General features: G+C 39.4%; 1 protein-coding gene and 2 long non-coding RNA genes across 4 annotated transcripts; 2 read left to right on the forward strand and 1 right to left on the reverse strand.

The window, feature by feature from the left end:
• Positions 1-11324: 11324 nt before the first annotated feature.
• LOC133719785 (uncharacterized) lies at positions 11325-13603 on the reverse strand. Of its 2 annotated transcripts, none has more exons than XR_009851462.1 (6): positions 13433-13603; positions 13155-13338; positions 12708-12995; positions 12236-12300; positions 12032-12128; positions 11325-11794 (listed from the first exon to the last, which is right to left on the reverse strand). It is a non-coding gene; the product is annotated as an uncharacterized LOC133719785 (long non-coding RNA). The 2 variants fall into 2 exon arrangements; XR_009851463.1 differs by having other exon boundaries at positions 12236-12318.
• Positions 13604-17683: 4080 nt separating this feature from the next.
• LOC133719892 (uncharacterized) lies at positions 17684-21011 on the forward strand. The gene is made up of 5 exons (XR_009851530.1): positions 17684-17801; positions 18525-18624; positions 19940-19999; positions 20477-20838; positions 20981-21011. It is a non-coding gene; the product is annotated as an uncharacterized LOC133719892 (long non-coding RNA).
• A 4-nt stretch (positions 21012-21015) lies between these two features.
• LOC133719891 (squalene monooxygenase SE1-like) lies at positions 21016-22408 on the forward strand. The gene is made up of 3 exons (XM_062146082.1): positions 21016-21240; positions 21359-21390; positions 22300-22408. The coding sequence occupies exons 1-3, from the start codon at positions 21037-21039 to the stop codon at positions 22337-22339; spliced, it is 276 nt and encodes a 91-aa protein (XP_062002066.1). The 5' UTR covers positions 21016-21036; the 3' UTR covers positions 22340-22408.
• Positions 22409-25531: the final 3123 nt, after the last annotated feature.

Here is a 25531-nt window from a genome sequence, read left to right on the forward strand (position 1 = left end):
ACAATTTGAATAGTGTACCGGGAGTTGCAACAACACAAAACCCGGTAAGCTTTTTACAGCCAGTATGAGTAAACAAGAAAGAACTGTTGATTTATTAGATTTCAAGACTACCACAAACCCACGTTACTTTCTCACTCTCATATATATATGTAGACACTTATGAGTTACTCTCAATTTAGCTCATAAGATCACTCACTCTCATATATATATATAGACACTTATGAGTTACTCTCAAATTCGCTCATAAGATTTCCCAACATTTGGTAGACAGACTCATATATATATATAGACCCTTATGAGTTACTCTCAATTTCCCTCATAAGGTTACCATATATATATTGACACTTATGAGTTACTCTCAATTTCACTCATAAGGTCACTCCACATTTGGCAGACAGACTAGAGCTCTAACTGAACGTAACCACTCGTCCGGCCACAGACGTGATTACGATTTAATACTATTAATAACCACCAGCCCGGTACGAGAGCGTGATTCACTAATAGATGCCATGGTCACCTCGTGACCTAGTGATCTCCACAGATCACAACAATTTATTGTTCCTCAACAATAAAACTCAACACCTCTCACAATATATTGTTTCTCAACAATAAACTCAATACCTCTCACACTGTATTGTTTCTCAACAATAACTCAACACAACTCCAACAATACATATTATTTCACGTAAATAATATATATATAGACATTCACACAGGAATGTCTAGTAACACCAACAATAGTTCATATGATTGCAACAAAATAAGCAATTAATTGTATTGGGTTCGTAATATGAACCACGTGAGGTTTACTCACCTCGATAATCCCGCTGCGTCTTCAATTCAGCTCAAAATACGATCCACAATCGTCCACCAACTCAAACCGTCAATCACCTAGTCAGATACGATCTTAACTTAGCAATCATTCATAAACCACACATATACGGAAATCCAACGGTCGGATTCTAATTTAATGATGATCCAACGGTCAGATCGAATTTATATGATGATCCAACGGTCGGATCCTCACGGATCGCCCTTAGGATCATCCTCCAAAATTATCACGAAGATCCAACGGTCGGATCTTCCTGAATCGTCCTTACAAACATCTCCACAAATTTTTATGGAAATCCGACGGTCGGATTCTCACGAATCGCCTTCCGAAACACTATTTCACAATTATACGAAGATCCAACGGTCGGATCTTCGTCCGTGACCTCTCAAAGTCATCAGAACAGTCATACGATCAACATATCAAAACTACAAGTCCATCGGACTGTCCGATCTTCAAGAAACATTAATCGAACGATCGAAATTAATCGAAATCATAAAATTCATAACTAAATCATACGATATCCAAAAATTGCGTATAATATATCGAAATGATCGTATCGACATGTAGAACACAAAAATGGACAGAAACTGTCCTTGGGGTGGCCGGAGGTCGCCGGAAACCACCATCACAGTGGCGGCACCGCCACCCATTCAAAGTCAAAATTAGCCAAAACTTCCAACATGAAAGTTCTTTATTTTTACATGCTGGTCAATATTCATAACTAGCACAAGATCAGAAATTAATGGGAAGAGGTTGAAAAATACCAAAACAGTCGAGTTGGCCGGAAAATCTGCAGAAACCGGCGAGCTCCAGTTTGACGTAAAAAGGTCCTCCAATGGCTTCGATCCCTTCTGGATATTTGTTCAGAAGTTCAAGGTGAGCTCTCCAGTTCAAGAATCACTCAAAACGAACCTCCACAACTCGAGATATCGAGCTCCACAGTCCGGTTTCGATCTAGGTCGGGTTGAGCTTCCAGTCGCCACCACAAGCCACGCCGCCGTGCAAGGTTACTTCTGGGAGCTTCAGGAAGTTGAGGTGAGCTCGTGGGTGAAGTTTGATGAGCTTTGGTGGCTTGTAGCTCGAGATATCAAGCTTCGAACCAAAACTGGGCTGAATCGGACTCGTGCCTCCGCCGTCGTTTCCGGTCGTACCGCCGCGCAAGGCTGCCTCCAGCATCTGCGCAAGGTTGAGGCGAAACTAATGGCGGTGGTCCGACGCCGTTTGGTGGACTAAGGGAGGAGCTATTGATCGAAGAGCTGCTGCTCTGTTTTTTTTTTTCTTCGTTTCGGATGCGAGGGAGAACGAGAGAGAGAGAAAGAAGAAGAAAAAAGAGAAAAAGAAAAAGAAGGAAGGAGACCCGGAGGAAAGGAAAAGGAAAAGGAAAAGGAAGAAAAAGAAAAGAAAAAAAAAGAGAATCCGAGGAAAAGAGATTATAAAAAAAGAATCTCATATTTCCAAAATTCGTAACATAATCGTACGAACTCCAAAAATTTCGTTCGACATATGCACGCGATCATATCGACGAGCTCTACAACTTTTATGAAGGAAGTTTTCCCAAATTTTGAACGTATAAAAAGTCAACTTTGTTGACCCCCTAAAAACGTTCGTTTTCGAAAATAAAATCGTTCGAACTAATTCCACAACTTTTCCAAGCTTCGTACTCGCTCCTACTATCGTGAAATCATTTCTAAAAAACCATGGAATTTAATTGGGATTTTCCGGGGTATTACAGTCTACCCTCCTTAAAGAAATTTCGTCCCGAAATTTAAGCGTAAGTCAATTCCTCTCGATTAAGGTTGACCTAACTATAGGATCTCCATCTTTTCCAAATCTGTAGTAATCTACAAAGCCACAGCCCTTGTATAAAAATACATTCCTATGGCCACTAAATCCTTTCATCACAAACGTAAACTCACACAACAACTGCTCAACAACACTCCACATCACATACACAAAATCGTCACATGGATCATCTCATAGATCCTCACATAGATCTTCACATAGATCATCACATAGATCTTCACATAGATCATCACTCTGTACTGGCATACAAGCACAGTAAACACTCCCACAAAGTGTTTCGCTACTCAATTAGCATCACGGTAAATCTCCATAGTAAAACTTAAGCATGCACCACTCTTCACAACCATAGAGATGCATCACTCAAAACAAATCATCCCCAAAAGCACGCCAATAAATTATGTCACCCAATGATGATGACTTGGGCTTGCTCAATCCTTGGACTAAGCACTAGGGCTGGCCAATTGGGCCTGAAGAAATCGGACCATCCACATTTCGAACCGGCCCAAACCACTTTGGGTTTAACATTTGGGCCTACTATTCGGGCCGAACAATTGGGCTTACCATTTGGGCTTACTATTTGGGCCTACCAATCGGCCCACCAACTTCCAGCTCGGCTACGGTATGAAATTGTACATACCGTATATACGTATACATACCGTACAGACCGTATATACGTATGCATACCGTACAACTGTATATACGTATGCATACCGTACAGACCGTATATACGTATGCATACCGTACAACTGTATATACGTATGCATACCGTACAGACCGTATATACGTATGTATATCGTACATACCGTATATACGTCCGTATATCAAGCATATACGAGATCCAAAAATATTTGTAAGAGGTAAGGTTCGAACTCCCGACCTCGAACACGAAGGTTTTGCTCCCAACCACTGAAGCAAGAGCTGCCTTCATTAATATATGCTCACGTGTTATATTTATTATGTCATCAGTGACATAAATAAAATAACGGGGGAGGCAAGGTTCGAAACCTCAACCTGCCGCACGAAACCTTTGTCCCCCAACCACTGGAGCACAAGCTGTGCTTAATATAATGTGTACAAATTTTATACTTATTATGTCATAAACGAACATAATAAAAATAAACGAGAGGCGAGGTTCGAACCTCAGACCTCTTGTACACGAACTGTACACTCAACCACTCGAGCACGGCTGCTCACGTTATTATCCATACCAATCCTTTTATTTAAACCAACTGTTTCAACTGTTTCAACAATTCGGCCCAAAACATCCAAAACTGTTGCAGAAACCCAGCCCAACGTATCCAAAACTGTTACAGAAATCCGGCCCAACTCATCCAAAACTGTTTCAGAAACTCGGCCCATCATGTCCAAAACTGTTTCTGAAACTCGGCCCATCAGGCCTCCACCCACAGCTACAGTGATGCCTTGATCCGAGACAGGCCCAAGTACGGCCCACTTGTGTCACGGCTTATCCCTTCCGTGATTTACGGCAGTCAAATCTGCTTTCGGCTACAGCTGTCTGCCACAGCGCCTCGAGATTCCCTCGGTCCCCTTACACGCTCTCCACGCGCCAACAGCTTTTCCGGGTTTCGGGGCGACTTTAATCCAACGCGTGGATTGAATCTCAGAGATCGTCCATCCAACGGTGGAGATCTGCTCACCTCGTTCTATAAATAGGTGCATCCTGGAGAAAAACTGTTCACACCAAAGAAAAGAAATTTTCCCCAGCCATTCTCTCTCAAACTCTGCAGCCTTCCTCTCGAAACTCAAATCCTTTCTTCATCAATTTCAATCCTTCTCTTCTGATCTTCTCTCCCATCTAGTTGATTCAATCCCATCTTTCCTCTGAACTTTCAGATCTTCAATCTTTTCCTCCAAATCTTCAATCCTTCTTTCTCAGATCTTTTCTTCCATTTGAAGATTCGATCTCATCTTTCCTCTGAGAATCTCAGATCTCCAATCACCAGTTCAACAACTCCAATCCTTCTAACAAAATCTCCCTCAAACACTAAACCATGTATTCCTCGATTTCCACATCCTCTCACCCCATGACCCAAGAGCCACGAACTCTGCAACTAATGGAGCTCCAAACCCCGCAACAAATGGAACCACAACAACAGCAACCAACAGAGGAGGGAGGAAACACCCAAGCAGCTGGAAGTAGTGCCAACATGGATTTCTGGCGAAGCCGTACCAGGTGGATTCCTACTCCAGAACAAATAAGAATCCTCAAGGATCTTTACTATGTCAAGGGATTTAAGTGCCCAACTACAGAGCAGATTCACGAGATCTGTCTCCAGCTGAACCAGTATGGGTATGTTGAGGGTAAGAACATTTACTTTTGGTTCCAGAACGTCAGGGCTCGAGAGAAGCAGATGAATAGGTGTAATCAGGCTGCTCCAGTGCCCATGAGAACTAGTTCTCTTGGTACTGGTAGATCCATTGATCTCAATTTTGGGTCCACTGGTTCTACTGGTGCTGGTGGATCCATCGACATCAATTTTGGGCCAGCTGGTGGATCCATTGACATCAATTTTGGGTCCACTAGTTCTACTGATGATGGTAGATCCATTGATCTCAACTTTGGTTCCACCTATTCTACTGGTAATGAAGGATTTATTTACTTAAATTTTGTTTCGTATTCTTCCTCACACTTCAACACTAATACCAGTACAACTCTTTTGGCACAACAGGAGGACAAACATCCCTGCAACAACGAGGAGGAGATCACCAGGAGGTTCAAACTCTTCCTCTGTTCCCCGTGCACGGCGAGGACGTCTTTGGTAACCTGAAGGCTACTTCCGAGGAAGGTAGCGCTTTTGGTTACTATTCTGGTGGCTCAGGCGGTTACCACAGTGGCTCAAACGTTTCTCTTGAGCTCAGCCTAAATCCATCCGGAGCTGCTGACTAGGCTTAGTATAGCATAGTCCTCGTTTTTTTTTTTTTTTTTTTTTTTTGTAATATAAAATCAATAAGATGGTGTGCATGTTTTCTTTTCTTTTTGTTTAACCAACAACAACACCAAGGATCGAACCTTGGTCACCCAATACTATTTTCAAAACCATAAACAACTCTACTGCACACATCTTTCATAATGATGCAATAAAAACAATCACTCAAAAAGAATCCAACAATCAATTAAGTCGCATCGAGGTCTAGCTAGTATCCTCTGAGTCAAACCAAACACAACAATTTCATCGATAGGATTAGGGATTTATAAAGCTAAACACATCCTGAGTTAGCTAGGAAAAACCCACGTCTTTAGAGTTACTCTTACAACTCTTATAGAATCTCGATAATTTCATCTATCAATTGCTTCAACAAAAACTCACCACAATTCAATCCCTAACATTTAGCGATTCAGAAATCGAATCAAACTCCATATCACATAGTAATTCACTTGAACCACTATGGATACCTAACAAAGTCACTAAAATCAATATCTGAAATTGCGTTTAACTATATCACCTAAAATCAATCACCAAAGGCAAACCCTTGCCTGACTCTAACATGTCCTCCATGCTTCTTCCTGCACCATACATAGGCCTCAAAATTCAATTTCATTCACTTGAACAAAACTATATTCACAAGTCTGCTATAGACATCAGGGAAAAACCCATACTTTTACTCATAACTTTTCCTTCTAAAAGTTCATCACGTAGTGTATATAAAATCACCACACAACCTTCTTAGTCTACACTAAGAATTCAATCTCACACAAGGTCAGCATAATTGCCTCAGAGTCACTTTAATCACGTATCACATGTCAATTACCAAAACTCCACTAAGACGTCTCTTTATAAAACAAGATATCTAATCCTTGATACGTACACCTCATCTAAACATCTGTACGTCCAACTTAAGAAGACAAAATTTATAACAATTCATACTCGTATCCACACTAGGTACGTGCATAGGTCCACACCATGTCTTCAACCAAACACTTCAACAATCAAAAGAACCTCATTTCCATAAAACAATCCTCGTTGACTTAACAGAGTTGAATCAAGAGGTTCCTATTCCTCAAGGATTGTAACTCGCGGCCACTGAACTTATTCCAATACGAACCTACAAGACAACTGTAAGGTTCTAAGTACAACCCCTTCGAATCTCCATCACCTAAGGAGTATAGTATGCTTGGCTAAGACATGTATAACACTTAAAACACAGTATAAGTCAAATACAAATTCATATTAACCAAGTCAATACTATAGGGAAGGTATTCACGTTCCCTAAACGACCTAGCGGCCTAAACAACTCCCAACACTCACGCATACCCAATGACTTAGCCAATACCGAAGAGCACACGATGGGGATCCGCTGCAGACGGGCCATCACTCGGAAGGTATTGACACATCACCAAATATGCACCTTACGCTCTGATACCAAACTGTCACGCCCCGAATTTTGAATGATAAATTCAAATCCGAAACCTGAATAATTACAATTACAAAAAACCAAATCTCGAAACTTCGAGTTCATTATTACAATTCACTCTCACAATATATTATAAAGCTCAAATGAGCATAACACACCTCACAACTTACAATTGTTGTAAAACTCTAACAATTGCTCTAACCGCACGATCACCGTCCTGGTTCTCCTGTCCTGTAGGATTACCCGCTACACAATTTGAATAGTGTACCGGGAGTTGCAACAACACAAAACCCGGTAAGCTTTTTACAGCCAGTATGAGTAAACAAGAAAGAACTGTTGATTTATTAGATTTCAAGACTACCACAAACCCACGTTACTTTCTCACTCTCATATATATATGTAGACACTTATGAGTTACTCTCAATTTAGCTCATAAGATCACTCACTCTCATATATATATATAGACACTTATGAGTTACTCTCAAATTCGCTCATAAGATTTCCCAACATTTGGTAGACAGACTCATATATATATATAGACCCTTATGAGTTACTCTCAATTTCCCTCATAAGGTTACCATATATATATTGACACTTATGAGTTACTCTCAATTTCACTCATAAGGTCACTCCACATTTGGCAGACAGACTAGAGCTCTAACTGAACGTAACCACTCGTCCGGCCACAGACGTGATTACGATTTAATACTATTAATAACCACCAGCCCGGTACGAGAGCGTGATTCACTAATAGATGCCATGGTCACCTCGTGACCTAGTGATCTCCACAGATCACAACAATTTATTGTTCCTCAACAATAAAACTCAACACCTCTCACAATATATTGTTTCTCAACAATAAACTCAATACCTCTCACACTGTATTGTTTCTCAACAATAACTCAACACAACTCCAACAATACATATTATTTCACGTAAATAATATATATATAGACATTCACACAGGAATGTCTAGTAACACCAACAATAGTTCATATGATTGCAACAAAATAAGCAATTAATTGTATTGGGTTCGTAATATGAACCACGTGAGGTTTACTCACCTCGATAATCCCGCTGCGTCTTCAATTCAGCTCAAAATACGATCCACAATCGTCCACCAACTCAAACCGTCAATCACCTAGTCAGATACGATCTTAACTTAGCAATCATTCATAAACCACACATATACGGAAATCCAACGGTCGGATTCTAATTTAATGATGATCCAACGGTCAGATCGAATTTATATGATGATCCAACGGTCGGATCCTCACGGATCGCCCTTAGGATCATCCTCCAAAATTATCACGAAGATCCAACGGTCGGATCTTCCTGAATCGTCCTTACAAACATCTCCACAAATTTTTATGGAAATCCGACGGTCGGATTCTCACGAATCGCCTTCCGAAACACTATTTCACAATTATACGAAGATCCAACGGTCGGATCTTCGTCCGTGACCTCTCAAAGTCATCAGAACAGTCATACGATCAACATATCAAAACTACAAGTCCATCGGACTGTCCGATCTTCAAGAAACATTAATCGAACGATCGAAATTAATCGAAATCATAAAATTCATAACTAAATCATACGATATCCAAAAATTGCGTATAATATATCGAAATGATCGTATCGACATGTAGAACACAAAAATGGACAGAAACTGTCCTTGGGGTGGCCGGAGGTCGCCGGAAACCACCATCACAGTGGCGGCACCGCCACCCATTCAAAGTCAAAATTAGCCAAAACTTCCAACATGAAAGTTCTTTATTTTTACATGCTGGTCAATATTCATAACTAGCACAAGATCAGAAATTAATGGGAAGAGGTTGAAAAATACCAAAACAGTCGAGTTGGCCGGAAAATCTGCAGAAACCGGCGAGCTCCAGTTTGACGTAAAAAGGTCCTCCAATGGCTTCGATCCCTTCTGGATATTTGTTCAGAAGTTCAAGGTGAGCTCTCCAGTTCAAGAATCACTCAAAACGAACCTCCACAACTCGAGATATCGAGCTCCACAGTCCGGTTTCGATCTAGGTCGGGTTGAGCTTCCAGTCGCCACCACAAGCCACGCCGCCGTGCAAGGTTACTTCTGGGAGCTTCAGGAAGTTGAGGTGAGCTCGTGGGTGAAGTTTGATGAGCTTTGGTGGCTTGTAGCTCGAGATATCAAGCTTCGAACCAAAACTGGGCTGAATCGGACTCGTGCCTCCGCCGTCGTTTCCGGTCGTACCGCCGCGCAAGGCTGCCTCCAGCATCTGCGCAAGGTTGAGGCGAAACTAATGGCGGTGGTCCGACGCCGTTTGGTGGACTAAGGGAGGAGCTATTGATCGAAGAGCTGCTGCTCTGTTTTTTTTTTTCTTCGTTTCGGATGCGAGGGAGAACGAGAGAGAGAGAAAGAAGAAGAAAAAAGAGAAAAAGAAAAAGAAGGAAGGAGACCCGGAGGAAAGGAAAAGGAAAAGGAAAAGGAAGAAAAAGAAAAGAAAAAAAAAGAGAATCCGAGGAAAAGAGATTATAAAAAAAGAATCTCATATTTCCAAAATTCGTAACATAATCGTACGAACTCCAAAAATTTCGTTCGACATATGCACGCGATCATATCGACGAGCTCTACAACTTTTATGAAGGAAGTTTTCCCAAATTTTGAACGTATAAAAAGTCAACTTTGTTGACCCCCTAAAAACGTTCGTTTTCGAAAATAAAATCGTTCGAACTAATTCCACAACTTTTCCAAGCTTCGTACTCGCTCCTACTATCGTGAAATCATTTCTAAAAAACCATGGAATTTAATTGGGATTTTCCGGGGTATTACAGTACCAACATCAACTTTCTGTCACGGCACCGTTAAATTTACCACGTGTGACTGTGTGAGGCACGTGAGGTACAAAATGAAGGTAAAATGACTGATTTGCCCGATAATTGAAATTTTAAATATTTTTTTTGGTAAAAACATTTTAAATATTTTTTTTTTGGTAAAAAGACTGATTTACCTTTAATTTTTTTAATTAATTTTTTTCACCCCTCCACCTCTCGTCTTCTTCCTCTCCCCTCGATCAACCACTCTCTAAAAAGACTGGTTGTCCTCGCCAATTCCTCCCACAACAACACCTCAGTACTCCTCGATTTCAGGCACACAGCGCTGACGCTGTTGACCTTGACGAAAGGATCGGCGGCGCACTTCATCACCGATTTCAGATCTTTGACAAGCGAGGCTTCAAGAAGACTATGTCCTTCATTTTGGAGGACGAAATTGAAATTGAAATTGGGATTGGGATTTGGATTTGGATTGGGTTCTCTGGAAACTTCGACGGTACTCAAAGCGGGACTTGAGATCGAGGAAGGAGGAGGGTGGAGAGATCATCTATATCATTACTTGCTGGTGTTTTTGTTGTAGTTAATAACTTGATATTAATGGATTTTGAGTTTGAGTTCGAGTTTTGGTGGAGGTGTGGGTGTGGGTGGTGACGAAAAATGAAATTCAGGGTTTCTGCAACGTCTTCTTGGTTCTTCTTCTTCATTGCCCATTTCACAACAGGTATGCATTGATGTTGTTGAGGCGATTTCAAAGGAGGAATGAAATTTTGTGTTAATTCGATCTGATACATCTGTGATTGTTTTGGTTGTTTTGCAATCCAAGTCTTCGTGCTTTCTCTGTTGGACTTGGAGGTGTTGAAGAGGCCATCGACCTCGCGGCGGAAGCTGATAAGGCAGCGGGTCTTCTCCTAGATCCAATGCTCGACCCGCTTCTTCGGGACGCAGACCTCATGGTCCTCGCCGCAGCTGCTGGTGTTGCCACCAATTAAGGCAGACTTGGGAGTTGAATAGGGTTGAATGATTTTGCAGAAACAAGTTGGACTTGGTTTTGTGTTTTGTGTTTTAGAAGTGAATCGAACGAGAAGCTTTGCTAAAAAAAATTATTTCTCATTCTTTTTTGTTCTTGGAGTTCCCAGATATTTCATTTCTCTTTCAAAATGGGTTTGTTGAGTTTAAGAAGATGAACAAGAATGGGTTCAAGAACATGAACAATTGAGATTTCTTTTGTTTTTTATTTTTTTGCCTTTTTGCTGGGTTTGAGAAGATGAACATGAAGAAATGTTAGGTTCATACTTATCGGATTGGGATTTTTTTTTTTTTTTTTTTGAGAATATATTGGATTGATCTTGGTTAATAGAAAAAGCAAAAAAAATTAATCATCTTTTATTTTCAATATAGAAAATTATTATGTTTTTATCATCAATTTTAAATTTATTCATTTAGGATTTGATGGAGTGAAAAAGTTTTTTTTGCCCTCATTTTCGGCCTCACATGCATCAGACGTGACTCGAACTGACGGAGCCGTGACGGAAAGTTGATGTAGGTACTACGTTGACAAGAAAATATAAGTCTAGGTATCACATTGATACGTTTGAAAATTCAGGTATCATTTTGACAGTCCTCAGAGCCTCCAGACACTGTTCGTGCATTTTTCCCTTTAGGATTTGATGGAGTGGAAAAGTCTTTTTTGCCCTCATTTTCGGCCTCACATGCGTCACACGTGACTCGAACTGACGGAGCCGTAACGGAAAATTGATGTAGGTACTACGTTGACAAGAAAATATAAATCCAGGTATCACATTGATACGTTTGAAAGTTCAGGTATCATTTTGACAGTCCTCAGAGTCTCCAAACACTGTTAGAGCAAGAGAGATTATGTTAGTGACATTGAATTTTAACTCTTTATTACCTAATAAAGCAATTCTCTAATTATAACTTTCAGTGTGCTCGTTCCTGACCAGATTTTGTATCCTGTAAAGATGCAGATAAGCAATAAAAAATGAATAAGTATCACCAGTTTAGTAAATTCAAGGATATCACCGAAATTGTAATATTACGTATCCAATAATTGATAATCTGGGGTCTCTTTTATCCCCTAGTTGATAACACAGGGAAAGAGTGAAAGTGTACATATTTAGTCTTAGAATGACAGTAAAGAACAAGTACTACCACAGAAGGAAAGATGCAAATTATGGAAGTAAAACATACCTCAAGCCAAAATCAAAAACAGATAGTTAACTTGAGAATCAAATGAGTAAACTCATTGAACCGATGCCATAAACCAAAAACAAGCTGTTCTTGACACCTGTAATTTGATAACACAGGGAAAGAGTGAGTTCACTCTCTATTGGAAAAAGAGGAATTATACTCACAAATAATACATCAACAGTAAAATTGGAGAGTTGCAATTACAAATAAACAGAATAATATACTGAAGTACACGAACTTTTGTTGTTCCTTGCAGAGCCCAAATTACGCTAAGAAAAAGAATGAACCTGGTGGTGATCAATATGTACACTTAAACAACATCCAAATGTCATATTGCATTCAGTGCTAGATGTCATAAGAAAATGTCTTATTGCAATGCAGAATGCAGACCTATACAAATTGAGTGAGAAACTTTAAGGTATCAAATCCCCATGGGCTTAATAAGCAATTATTACTGATGCACCTGTTTTATAAAAGAAAAAAAGAAGGTGTTTTAATATGGAATGAGGTATACACTCCCCCTCAGTAATGTATGAGGGTTGTTCAAGCTCCATGACCACACTAGATGAAGATCGTAGTTGGCTGACAATGACATAAATTTCCGGCATTACCAGTAAATTCGTATAGCCATGTACATGAAACTTAACAGACATGGAGAGATAAAGGAAGGAATTACCCTTGATAGAATTCTGCAATATTCATTCAATTAGAGGTTTCGACCTCCATAGCTTCACCATCTGCTGGCCCATTGTTCGATAGGTTTTTTGAGTTGTTCATGCAAGCAAAGTTCTGATCCGCAGATGGATTTGTTCTTCAAACTGTCAGGAAATACTCCATTTGATTTGACAAGGTCGCTAAGCCAGCTGTTTTGCGTTCCATGACATCGTAGTAGAAAGCAGGTGCACCATAATATTTTCCTGACAGATCCAAAGGGCCACTTACCAAGTTATCGAATCGCTGGGAACTGATCAAAACTAAGTCAAACAACTCGATTACCCTCTAGAAAGCCATTGATTATTCCATACTATATAAAGCTAAACATGTTTGGATAATGCAAACCTAAATCCCCAGACCACGGAATAACTCTCCTACTCTGAAGCATATAGCTCTGATAAGACTCTACCTTCAAAAAATTCATCAACTTCAGAGGTCCAGCCGTCCCACATCCCCTGAGACTGAACAAGTATCAGAACCATCGGTCTTGTTCAGATTGGAAGTCCCAATCATCATCGGAGTCACCACCCCATTCATGATTTGGAATATTCCATCCTTGAGTTGGAGAAAACGCCCCACAAATTTCAATCAAACTGAGGCAAATCAATGTCAACCCCAAATTCAATGAATACACATACAAAACACAAAACAACATTTCAAAATTGAGATTGAGATTGAGATTGTCACCTGGGCTGAGACAAGATAGTCCGAAGCCATTCGCGTGTCTCGCCGACTTCAGATTTGAACTCTGAAGGGGAGAGAGAGAGAGAGAGAGAGAGGAGGGAGAAAAAACAAAGAGAGATTAGAAGAAGGAAAGGGGCCTTGTGTCAATTGAGCGTTCGATCAGCTCTTCACTGATCCGACGGACGGCTAGAATAGATCACCACAGCTGATAAAAGGATTAAAAGACATATAGATTAAACAAATAATATTTTGTATCTACTGTATACCATACACACTGATGATCAGTGAGAGGAAAAAAAAACCCACCAATGTTTTATATCAGTGTGAAGAGCCTCATTTTGGCACTGATGATTTTTAGTGGCTAAAAAGGGGTTGCTAATGAGGGGAAAATTGTAGTAGTGGAGAGTAAATTTCTTAGGCCAAAACCTAATTAAGCAATACCACTCATTATAAATTTATTTTAAGGTCGCTATAAAAACTTTGATCTCGATTACCACCCCTAAAAAGTTTATTTATACACCTAATAAACATACTTATCCTTATTTTATTTTATTATTATTATTTTTTTAGAAAAAAAGGGCTGGTGCGGCTGCTCTGACGCCTTATCCATTAATGAAACAGTAGAATACATGGGGGGGATATAGTGTAGTACCCCGGAAATTCATTATTATTTTCCGAAGATTTTCCGGAATTTAACTAGTGCTTGTTGGAAGATTTTGTGGTGCATGGATGAGGCGGAAGTGTTTCGGACGAATTTTTATTCGAAAAGTATGGTTTTAGGGGGGGGCACGCAAATGTTGACTTTTCATACGTTGTGATTCTCAGAAAACTTCATTCATGAAAGTCGTAGAACGCGTCGATACGAGTTTGTGGACATGCGGAACGCGAATATCGGAGTTAGTATGAAGAAGTTATGAGCTTCGGAAAAACTTTCCATTTTTGTATAAAGGACGAATTTTTGTGAAAATTGCAAAAAAAAACCCAGATTTCCCTAAAAGGAAACCCGATCTTCCTTCTCTCTCCGCGAGCCGCGCGCTGTACCTCCCTTCGCCGGCCTCGTTCTCCACCGTCCGGCCACCATAGGACGTCAAACAAAGTGGGCTTTCTTCGCCTCGATCTCCTCTACAAGTCTGTGGAAGAAATTCACCAAGATTCGAGCTGTGGAAGGAGAATCGTTGACGAGAAGAAGCCGCGGCGGAGCTAAAATCGCCATTGTCAGTTCTTCCTCCTCCGGCCACCATAGCCAGTGTTTCTTGAGGGGTTTTGTAGCCCAGAGGCTGGGGAAGGTTTCTCCCAAGGTGGGTTGCAGCAATTTCACGTGTGGAGGACGAATCGAGGATTTGAAACTCTAGGGTTTCAAATCGGCCCCTTTTGTTCTAAGGTAAAATTTCATCAATTGGCTTATAATTTGACTTCGATGTAGTTGGGAAAGTTTTAATTCGTGTTGTGAAGAAGATTTTTGGTTTAGGAAGTTTGGCCAAATTCCGAGTTTGGGCCGGCAGCGGCGCCGCCACTGTGGCGGTGTTTTCCGGCAGGTTCCGGCCGCCTCTGGGGCAGTTTCTGCTCTTCATTGTGATCTACTCGTCGATACGAGCATTTCGATATATAGATTATAATTTTTGGAGATCGAATGAGTATGTTATGATTTTTACGATTTCGAACCGTTCGATTATTTGATCCTTGAGGATTCGAGTGTTCGATCGTCTTGTGGCTTTGACATATCAATCGTAGAAGTATTCCGGAGACTTTGGGTGGTCTCGGATGTGGTTTCGCCTCGATTGGCGTCACTTTTGTCGTTTTAGTTCAAAACAGGGGTTCAGACTACAATCACTTTGTGATTCGTGCACTGAATCGAGACCGTATGTGTTTAGGTACTTGACAAGCTTGTGTTGAGCGGATTGCGGCGATTTGTGCTTGTCTTGGTTAGCGTGAGAAGACGCAGCAGGATTCAGATGTGAGTAAATCTCACGATATTCGTTATGAGCATAATTATCATATTGTCTTGGAGTTATTAGGTTAACTATGACTATAGTTGGTATTAGTGGCATTCTTGAGTGGATGACTACTTGTGTATGTATGTATATATATATATATATATATATATATATATATATATATTGGTGGCTTTGTTGTGATGTGAACAATAATTGAAATGAGTTCATTATTGCTCGAGAATGGTGAAATTGTGTATTGAGTTGTGATTGTAGAATTTCATGTGTTGAGATACCATGGGTCTAGTATGACTGTCTTAATTGAGATTTAAGATATGGTAGCTTGTGTAGGAATATTTGTGTAATGAATCGATGAAATCTGTGTGATAATCAGTTGGATGATTGCTATCTATGTGATGACCGGCGAAATTTGTGTGATGATCAGTACGATGATGGCTATATGTGTGATGACCGGTGAAATCTGTGTGATGACTGCTGTGATGGTCGGAGCTACCTACGGATGTCAGAGTGTGGGGTTATGATGATTACTATGACTTGAATTGCTTGTCTTAATGTGACCTCCTGAACTAAAACTAGACGCAGGGGTTACTATGAATTGTTTCGCTTGTTTTGAATTGTGATTACCTTGTTTTCTTCTTGATTTTATTGATTGATGGTTTGATTTATCTTAAGGGCCATAGTGGTGACGATTGTGCTCTGTGGTGAGGAGAGGAAGGTGATTCATTGTTTTCACATTTGATGTCATGTTGATGACAAAAGCTTTCGGTGGGAAGGAAATGAGTGTGATCTTTGTGACTCGCCGTTGTGCGTCAAAAGATTTCCAAACATTACTTGAGGAGGTTTTGTTTGACTGGAATTTGTGTAATTGGATGCTAGGTTGAGAATCTGAGCATGTGGTTTTAGTCACGAGTTGACCTACATAAGCATGTTATGGAAGGTTATGAAACAGATGGTTGTACTTGTGACACTATGCCAAAAAGGCTTTCAGACGACACGCATCAGACGACATAAGTTTTGTTTTATGTCGTCTGAGTTTTTCAGACGACATAATTTTTTTTTCTGTCGTCTGAATATACACTAAAACCATACTGGTTTAATTTGAAAAAATGGTGAGCATTCAGACAACACATTTGTGTAGTTGTAGAAGGTGGTGATTTCCTCTCTCAAATTTGGATAAATGGTGAGCATTTAGACAACACATTTGTGTAGTTGTAGAAGGTGGTGATTTCCTATCTCAAATTTGGATAAATGGTGAGCATTCAGACAACACATTTGTGTAGTTGTAGAATGTGGTGATTTCCTATCAAATTTGGAGGGATCGATATCCAAAAATTGATTGAGTATTTTCCCTCTCAAATAGCCACGCTCTAATTGACTAGAATTTGTGACATTCAGACAACATTTAAATGTCGTCTGAGTGTAGAGCTTGTTTTAAAATTTTCCAAGTTATTTTGACTTGTGCTTTTGGACATAGATCCCTCGCAATTAAGTCATTTTCTGTCATTCTCACTCGATCAGCTCTCTCAGCTTGACCTAGAACTCGCAAAACTGAAAACCTCAAAAACCAGCCTCTCTCTTTCTCACTCAGCTTTCTCATATCTCGATTCTCATTCTCTCCTTCGTCTTCTCTCTCTCTCAATTCTTCTTAGTTTTGATTTTAGGGTTTGATTTCAATTAGGTTTTCCTTCTATTTAGGGATGGGGTGATTGGATTTTACTTTTCCTCTTATCCTCGCCAAAATGACCAACACTGTTCGGTGTTCTAATTACTGAAAACCAAGACCTCTCTCTCTCTGACTCTCAACCTCCTTCAATGTCGACGGCGGCGAAACGGCGGCATTCAGTGACTCTTGTCTTGGTCTCTCCATGAATATGAAGTGAATCACTTAGTGACTCGTTGTCCCTCTCTCTCAATCTCTCCTGGACGGTCGTCGGCACTAGCCCTCTCCCTCTATCCTCAAAGGTCGACGGCACCGACTCTTTCTCCTCGAATTAGATCAGGTGCAAGTTCTCGTTTAAGCTTTGTTTTTGAAAAAGGTGTTGGCTTTGGTGAATTTCTCCGGGATTTATGTGATCTGGGTTTTCGTTCGATTTGGTTTTTATTGTGTTTTTCATGCTTTTCTTGCTAGCTTTGGTTGCTGGGATATTGAAGACAAAATAAAAGAGAAGAAAATGAAATGGGCTCTGTTTGATTGTTGGTTTGATCTTATTTGAGCTTCTGAATCTGTTTCTTTTGTTCAAATTTTGAAGACTATGAAGAGTTAATTAGGATGGGGCTTGGCAATTAGATCCATATAGATTCCAAATTTTGGTTGTTCCTGACTTTTGTTCTTCCGCCGACTGCTACTCTGAGTGCTCTCCCAAATCTCTCTCCTCACTTTTCAGATGAAAGTCACGAAATTCTTCCAGAAATTTGTCCAGGTAATTCTCTCTTGCTCGAATTCCATGTCTCTTCTAGTTCTTCAATTGGGTAGATACGAAAGGTCGAGATTTAGGATTCTAGGTTATGATGATTTGTGTTTGGGTACTGGGTGATGATAATTTGCATTTGGGTACTGGGTTGGTGAGTGGGTCTGTAGGAATGTAAGAGATGAAAGCCTCTGGTTCTCCTTTGTTCTTTAATTTCAAATTGATTGTTTGTGCTACTACTGTGCTTCGTATCTCTTGGTTCATTTGTGCTGATCAAATCTTAGTAAGAATAATGTTTTGTAGTTCATTTCTAGGTTGTCTAGTTATGATCATTGTTCTATACCTTCATTATATGTTTATTATTTTCTCATTCCCATCTTTGCTGCTCTTTATTGGTCAAAGAGCAATTGAACCATATATATGAGAACCGAGCTGTATAAGAAAAGAAAAAAAAAAATAGTACAAGGCACATGGATTAGGGTCTCAATTATGAAAATTAAACTAGAAACTTCATGATTCATCGGTTTACAAAAGTATTGTAAACATATCTTAAAGTTTTAATTGAAAATTGTTTTTCTTTGTTTAATATTAGGATAATGGTGTTGTATAATTTGTATGGCACTATGACAGTAAGTTTGAATTGAAAATGGTTTTGTTGGTTTGATACATTGGTATTTTTTATTATATGGCAATATGTTTAGATCAAAATTTCCATATCTATTTTATCTTTTATAGGTTATGATGGCTCCGATTAGGAAGTATCCTTCTGGGGTTAAAAAAAGAAAAGAGAAGCAAAAGAGAGAGGCATTGGTTAAGCTTCAAGCCGGATCCCTTCGTAAGTACTTTAACTCAAATAATGAACAAGTACAAGAGAATGAGAATGATAATGTGAATGAGAGTACAGAAGAGAAATTTTTTTTAAATATATTTAAAGGTAGGGAGCCCCAATTTTTTTTTTCCGCCTAGAGCCCTGGAAATCCCAGGGCCGGCTCTGCCCTTTTATTATTACCAGCTACGACTGCCATGCCCCCATTGATGAATATGGTGAGAAATTTGAATTCATGATAAATATGTGTAAGCATTTCTTCAGATGTATATTATAAAGTGTGAAAAATTACCAGCTTGCAGTCATCTAACTCGTAACTAACTTGATAGGCTTGATCAGGTAACCCAAGTATGGTCATTTCAGATTTTAGTCATTCTAACACATAACCATGGTCATTTTTTTCTCTTCCTTTTAAGTTAGCAAAACTTTTAGTTCAGGTCATCATCTGTTGTAATAATAGAGGAAACAGTGAATAGCAATTTGTTAGACTCTTGATTTATGGTCAAGACCTCTCTTCTTGTAGAATGCATTCTATGTAGTAAGTTTCAATCAACATAACTATAAGATGGCAGTTCTGCCTGATTATACTGCATAGGAAGAGAGGTTGTCTTCTTGTGATATCCGTAATTTTTTAATTGAGTGCTTGTTATCTAGACTAGTAACTTGGTATCATCCCACTGTTGTGCTTATTGTTTTCTTTTTCTTCTTTATTGTTTTATCTTTGCTTTATTGTGTTTGCTATTGTGTGGACTGAAACAAGGCATTGTTTTTTTTTTCTTTTCTTTTTTTAAGTTTGCTCTTGTAATTGCTTGACGTGGCTAGAGTTTAGAAAGACACCAAACTAGTTTACCTTTTGGCTATTCAAATGTTGTTCTTATTTGAACTTGTAAAGGGAGGCCGCTGGAGCTTTAAGGAGTGGGTAGAGAACTTGCTTTGGACAGGAAATTAGGTCGGAGAAGAGAATAAACGATAAGAATTTGGTTTGGTTTGGGTATTGACAAAACTAAGGGGAGATCAATCTTTTTGGTTTCTCAACGGATTTTGAAGGTTAATTTCCTTCTCTCTTCATTTTGTTTTGACTCTTGAAAGAGGAGCTGGAACCTTGTTATTTGTAGTGTGATTTTGTTGGTTTACTTTTGTTGTTCAGTATCAATGTTTCATGCACACAAGGTGTTTGACAAAATAATTCTAAATTGCTTTATTCAGGTTACCATGTAGTCTTGGAGTAGTTTTATTCATTGCTTTTGGTTGTTTATCTTACTAAGTCATGAATAACTATTCAATTAAAGACTTCTAAGGTTGGATACTTTTGTGTGTTTTGAAGGTGTTGACGGATGTACTTGAACTTTTGCTCTTTGTGGTTAGAGGACCTATTTTGTACCAGGTGAGAGTCTTACTAAAAGAAGCTACCAACTATATGTTGATTTTGTTAAACTCTACCTTTATCGAGAGTGTAATCATACTCTGAAACTTCTGAATGTGTGTTGGATTGTATATATGTGTGGGTGTTTGAACTTGTGTTTTGTTCTACTTGGGATTTCTCAAATTTATTTACTTTCTTGTACCTTTTCTGGTGGTAAACTTTTGTTACAGCTTATGAACTCACAATTAATAGGGATTGGGGTGTGACACTTATGCTCTGTATCTTCAAATCAGCACCATCAGAATGTCATAAATATTCGTTACTCACTCTAGGGGCTGGTCTTTCATGGATAGACCAGGCTTTTTGCTTGCAATATCCTTCATTATAACTCAAATGGGACTGAAGTACAATGAACTTATTTATACTCGACTCAACTAATTACATCAGAATATATGATTCTTTTGATAAAATTAAATGCTTGTGCCCTACCCCTTGCAGATTGCTACAGCTATATCTGCCACTGCAACCTGGGAATTTACACATATCAAGTATCGGTTGGGGCTCGAAGGGTGTTGTTTGGTTGTTTAACATTGCTACTTATATGCTGCCCATTATGCACTGAGTAGACATGCTTCAGCAACTGAACAGAAAAGGGAGGTAGAGATTACAAGCATGCTGATATCATTGTAGGAAAAATTTAGAAAGTAAAGTTCTGGATATTACAAAATCTGGATTTACAACAGCATGGTTGCCCGCATGAACTCATTCCTCTGCCTCAGAAGGTTGGTGCATGAAATTCATTGTTGGGGAGCTATTGCAGCCTGGGGGATATCTCAAATTGATTGAGTTGGGTCTTGAAGGTAAGCAATCACCTAATCTAGAATTGTGTGCATTTTGAAATTGTTTAATTTAACTTCATACTTCTACTGAAGTTGAATGATTATTACTAAACTAGTACCTAAATTTTGATGAACATTGAACAATATCTATTCCTGACCACAGATTGTGCAAATGAGTAGATTGATGCCCAGAAGTGTTTGGTTACGCTCTTTACAAAGATGGGAAGGATACAACACTGTCTTATCCCTTGGAGGCTTGGAGGCATCTGCTCATATGGACCAGTTTCTCTTCTCTCTGGTCTTAACCCTTGTCCATTACACTTGTTTCTCCATTTCTTTGCAGCTGCCATCTATGGTGTTGGCCGCTTAATGCTTCCGTTCCCTTCACCTAAACGCATGTGGCTTGGGTTTCTATTGATCTTGGTATGTCAAAGAAATTATTTACACTTCTTTCTTGTGTTCACGTTTGTCAGTTATGTATAAATTTCCATGTAAACATAACTGGCTGCTTATAAATATCTCTCTGGTGTTCTATTTTCAGAGTGCATCACACATCATATTCAGTCTCTTAAGGTAAGTTCTAAGTTTGAATTGGTTAATGACTTAATGGGTAGTTGGGTACTGAATCTATTTCAATATTTTGCAATTGGATTGAACAATTGGAGTATTGGACAGTTTGAACTTTGAAGAGAAGAATTTGTTCTTCAGTGGTTCACTTCTTCATATCTATTTGAATGAGTTTGTTGCTTCTAATTTTGGTACTTAGTCTTGATTTGGATGAGTTAGCTACTTCTAATTTTGCTTATTTACGTGAATTTTTCTATTTGGCTGAGATTGATTTTGTTTTGTGTTTTCCTTTTGTAGATCATAGTGATTTTCATTGCTGGTAGTCTGGTACATATGATATGCTGCTTTCCTTTTCGTGTTGTATGATGACGAGTTAAGTACAAGGTTAGTACAGGTCCAAAATAGGAGTAATTGTGATGATGCTTATTATATATGAAGCTTGTCGCCTCCATTGCTTAATGTCTAAAATAAGAGATCCCAGGTCTGTTAGTGTTAGTTAATGCTCTGCTGGTTCATTTTTTATTTTTGTAAGCTGCCGTTTCAATTGGTTAATGCTCTATTGCTCTACTATTTCAAATTTTCAATTCTTTGATTTCTTTGATTTTTGATTCTTTGGTGCTTTGTGTGTTTTGTCTTCTTCGCTCTTGGTGTGTTTTGTCTTCGTCTTTTTTTTTTTTTTTTTTCCCTTCTTGTTTTGGGTACACAAAGGAAGCCTAAGGCCTGGGAAGGGAAGGGGAGGGGCTAAGCTGGCCTTGGGTTTTGAGTAAATGTTCTAAATGGGGTGCTCTGGTCCGAAAGTGAGTCAGCAATTTACAGGACACTAGGATCAGTAATAAAGCAGTGAGCTAGCAGCAATGTACTTTTCAGGACACCATGACATTATGATCTAACAGTCTACTTGTGTGTACTTTTCAGCAATCAAATGAAGCACTATGTCATGCTAAATAAAGTTTAGGGTCAACCACTGATTTAATCATATGGTATATCACTCCTAGAGGTAACTAAAACGTAAGGAATAATTGAGTTTATGGTAACTGGATTGTTCATTGGAAGATACTGGACTGTTCATGCTAATGGTAACTGCAGCGCGTGCAATTATTTTGGTACATTCAGGATTAACAAGTGCCAATTTGGTTGTCTCCAACCGACTCAACAATGGTATGTATAAACTTGTTTACCACTGGATCAGAAAAAAGCATTAAGTACCTATTTACTAGTTTCCTATATTCTATCTATGTTTCAGGTATCATGTTCCTCGGTATTGGCTCAAGCCATCCCAAAATTTGTTGGTGGTATTTGAGGAGCTTGCTGGCGATGTTACAAAGATTGATCTTCTGAAAGTCACCCACGTGTTGAGAAATGGCAGACCAAGAACCTACTATATGCATGCAGTACTGAAGGAGCAAACTGAAGGAGCAAAAGAAGCCTAAACTTCGTCTAGAGTGTACAAACGAGCAATCCATTTCTACTATTAAATTTTCAAGCTTCGGTACTCCACCTAGAAGCTATGGGAACTGTAACCATGGTACCTGTCACGATGTGCTGAATAAGGTACCCTCACAGTAGTGTCACGCTGCTACTGCTTTGCTTCAGTTCAGGGTCAAAAGTTTTTCCATTTACCCAAGTTCAAGATCAATAAAACCTTGGACAAACTTGCAGTATTGCTAGCTATTTTGCTATGTTGTTTACTTGGTTGCCCGAATTGTGTAGTGCTTCTAGGTTATTACCTTGCAGTACTGCATGCATATATTTTGTTAGCTACCTAGATTATTAGATATGGGCCATTTTGAACTAATGTTCATGATTAGGCATGTGTACACGAGACGATGATGAATTATTTTCAGAATGATTTTGGATGTGGATTTTATGGTTTCAGGAATAGCCAATTTTAATTTCCAGAATGCACGCATACCAATTGTACAGGGGACTACTAAAATGTGTCATCACAAACTGCAAGCTACAACAAAAGCACACCAAAATGTGTGGTTGCAGCTGCACAGACACAACACAAAAACCAATAATAAGTCTATTGTCTGTTTGACAATGGGACAACAGAAAATTGTAGTCTGAAAGCCAAAACAACAACATAAGTTAGTTCAAAGTACTGGCTAAAGTGTATAACAACAACAAATAAGTGTGATTGGACGTGATTACAAATAATATAAAACACGTACTATTAGTGGTCCTTGTTATATTCAGACCACAAAAATTTGTCGTCTAAATAAATTCAAACGACAGTAAATTGTCGTCGTAATGAGATTGACATAACAGAAATCTATTGTCTAAACCATTTCCCAACATCACATATGTATAATTGCAAAATCTTTCACACAACACTTAAATGTCATACAAATCAACCATAGAACGACACTTAATTGTCCTCTGATACAATTTACGACCACATATAATTGTCGTGTAAAGTAAATTAACACAACCTTTAAGTGGTGTTGTATGAGAGAAGACACTACATATGAGTCTTCATATTTCTTATTTAAGGGCATTCAGACCACACAAATAAGTCTTGCAATATGCTTCACAGAATAGTATTTCAAAAAATACTGTCATTGTTTTGTTTATCAGACAATACAAAACCGTTGTTTGAATGCTTTTAAAGATACAGATCACAATGTTCCCAAAATGCAAAACTCATCAGACGACACATGTTTTATGTCGTCTGAAAATTCAGACGACAGAACTCTTCTGTCGTTCGATACGCCCAAGAGACGACACCGTACTAGACAACACATTTTTGTTCGTTCAGACGACAGAACAGTTCTGTCGTCTGAAGGCCTTTTTGATATAGTGTGAGTTATGTGCTTATCGTTGTTTAGGTTGAGGTGACTTAAGAATGTGTTTCTGCTTTATGGTTTTGAGTTTACTCATACAAACTTTCATAAGCTTACCGGGTTTGTTGTGTGGCAACCCGGTACACTATTCGATGGTGTAGGGGTTGATCCTGCAGGTCAAGGAAATCGTGGCTGAAGCTAAGACCTTGTAGCAGCTGATCGGGTAGGAAGCTAATTTTGTGGCTTTACTGTTGTTAAGACTTCCGCTGTGTAGTAAGCTCTGAGGAGCAGTTTCTTATTATATTGTTAACGCAATTTAATTCGCAAACTTTGTGTAATGTAATATGTGACTCTAAAGAACGAGTCTATATTCACATTGTGGGTTCGGGACATAGCTTGTTGCCTTTGTTTAAATGAAAATTTTCTTAGCTGTTTTGTTTGATGTCCGAACCATCACACCCAGAGTTCTTGTGTTTGATTGATTTTGTTCTCTTAATTGTGATTGAAATTCGGGGCGTGACACATAGTGCCTTAACCCCAAATTACAATAAGTCTCAAGCGAACCACCTGAGATAATAACAGGCGTCTCACCTAAAAATATGCATTCTAACATGCACCCTTTAGCGAAGAGTGTTCTACAGGCTACTCCATTTGCTTTACAATTGTGGTGACAAACCGGAAAGACAATGCTCACGCGGAGCCATGAGTTACCAATATTATCAGCTTTCCCAGTATGCTGCCACCGGAAATATAACTCAGTGACACTTAGCTTTATTCTGTCACTAGGAGGCTGCGACCATTTGACAAAGCAAAGAACTTGCCTCCTACCTAGAGTAGACACAGCACGCAAGGTGAACAGGACGGGACAAAGCCCACATCTTCAAACCAAAACGTGGTCGGAACTTATTGAAAGTGTAAAATAAGTTACAACTAAAAAGCCAAAAGAACTGAAAATTAAAAGCAACACAGCTCATATTAGGACCAACACCAGGACCTAGGCCCAAGATCCGGCAAAAAATGTGGGAAAGCCCCACCAGGCCCAGAAGAGTTCCTGCCGCAACCCCACCGTCGCACGCACACCCCCATCCACCCATCAAAACTTCACCACCGCCGTTAATGCCCTGCCACTCACTGGACCGAAGATGACGACCCCCGTTGACCAGATGCCAGATCTAGTAGGGTTTGGCCAGATCAGATTAGATCGATCACCCCATGGCACCACCGATCTCAGATCAGATCGATATCCCCATGGCCGAAAGATCGCTGATCCCAGCTTCTCTCTGCTGCGGGGCCCACTACTCCGTCGAGCATTAGCGCTCCGTAGCGGTGAACGCGCTTACACCTCCCTCTCAAGTCCGACA

Source organism: Rosa rugosa, chromosome 7 (genome assembly GCF_958449725.1).
Source record: "Rosa rugosa chromosome 7, drRosRugo1.1, whole genome shotgun sequence".
In the NCBI taxonomy this organism is placed as follows: Eukaryota; Viridiplantae; Streptophyta; class Magnoliopsida; order Rosales; family Rosaceae; genus Rosa; species Rosa rugosa.

Bases quoted from the DNA above. Each gene is read 5' to 3' on its own strand.
- LOC133719891 (XM_062146082.1), top strand. From the start codon at position 21,037: ATGGGAAGGATACAACACTGTCTTATCCCTTGGAGGCTTGGAGGCATC. The intron at 21,241-21,358 runs GTATGTCAAAGA...TTCTATTTTCAG, and splicing joins TTGGGTTTCTATTGATCTTG to AGTGCATCACACATCATATT. The intron at 21,391-22,299 runs GTAAGTTCTAAG...TGTACTTTTCAG, and splicing joins ATCATATTCAGTCTCTTAAG to CAATCAAATGAAGCACTATG.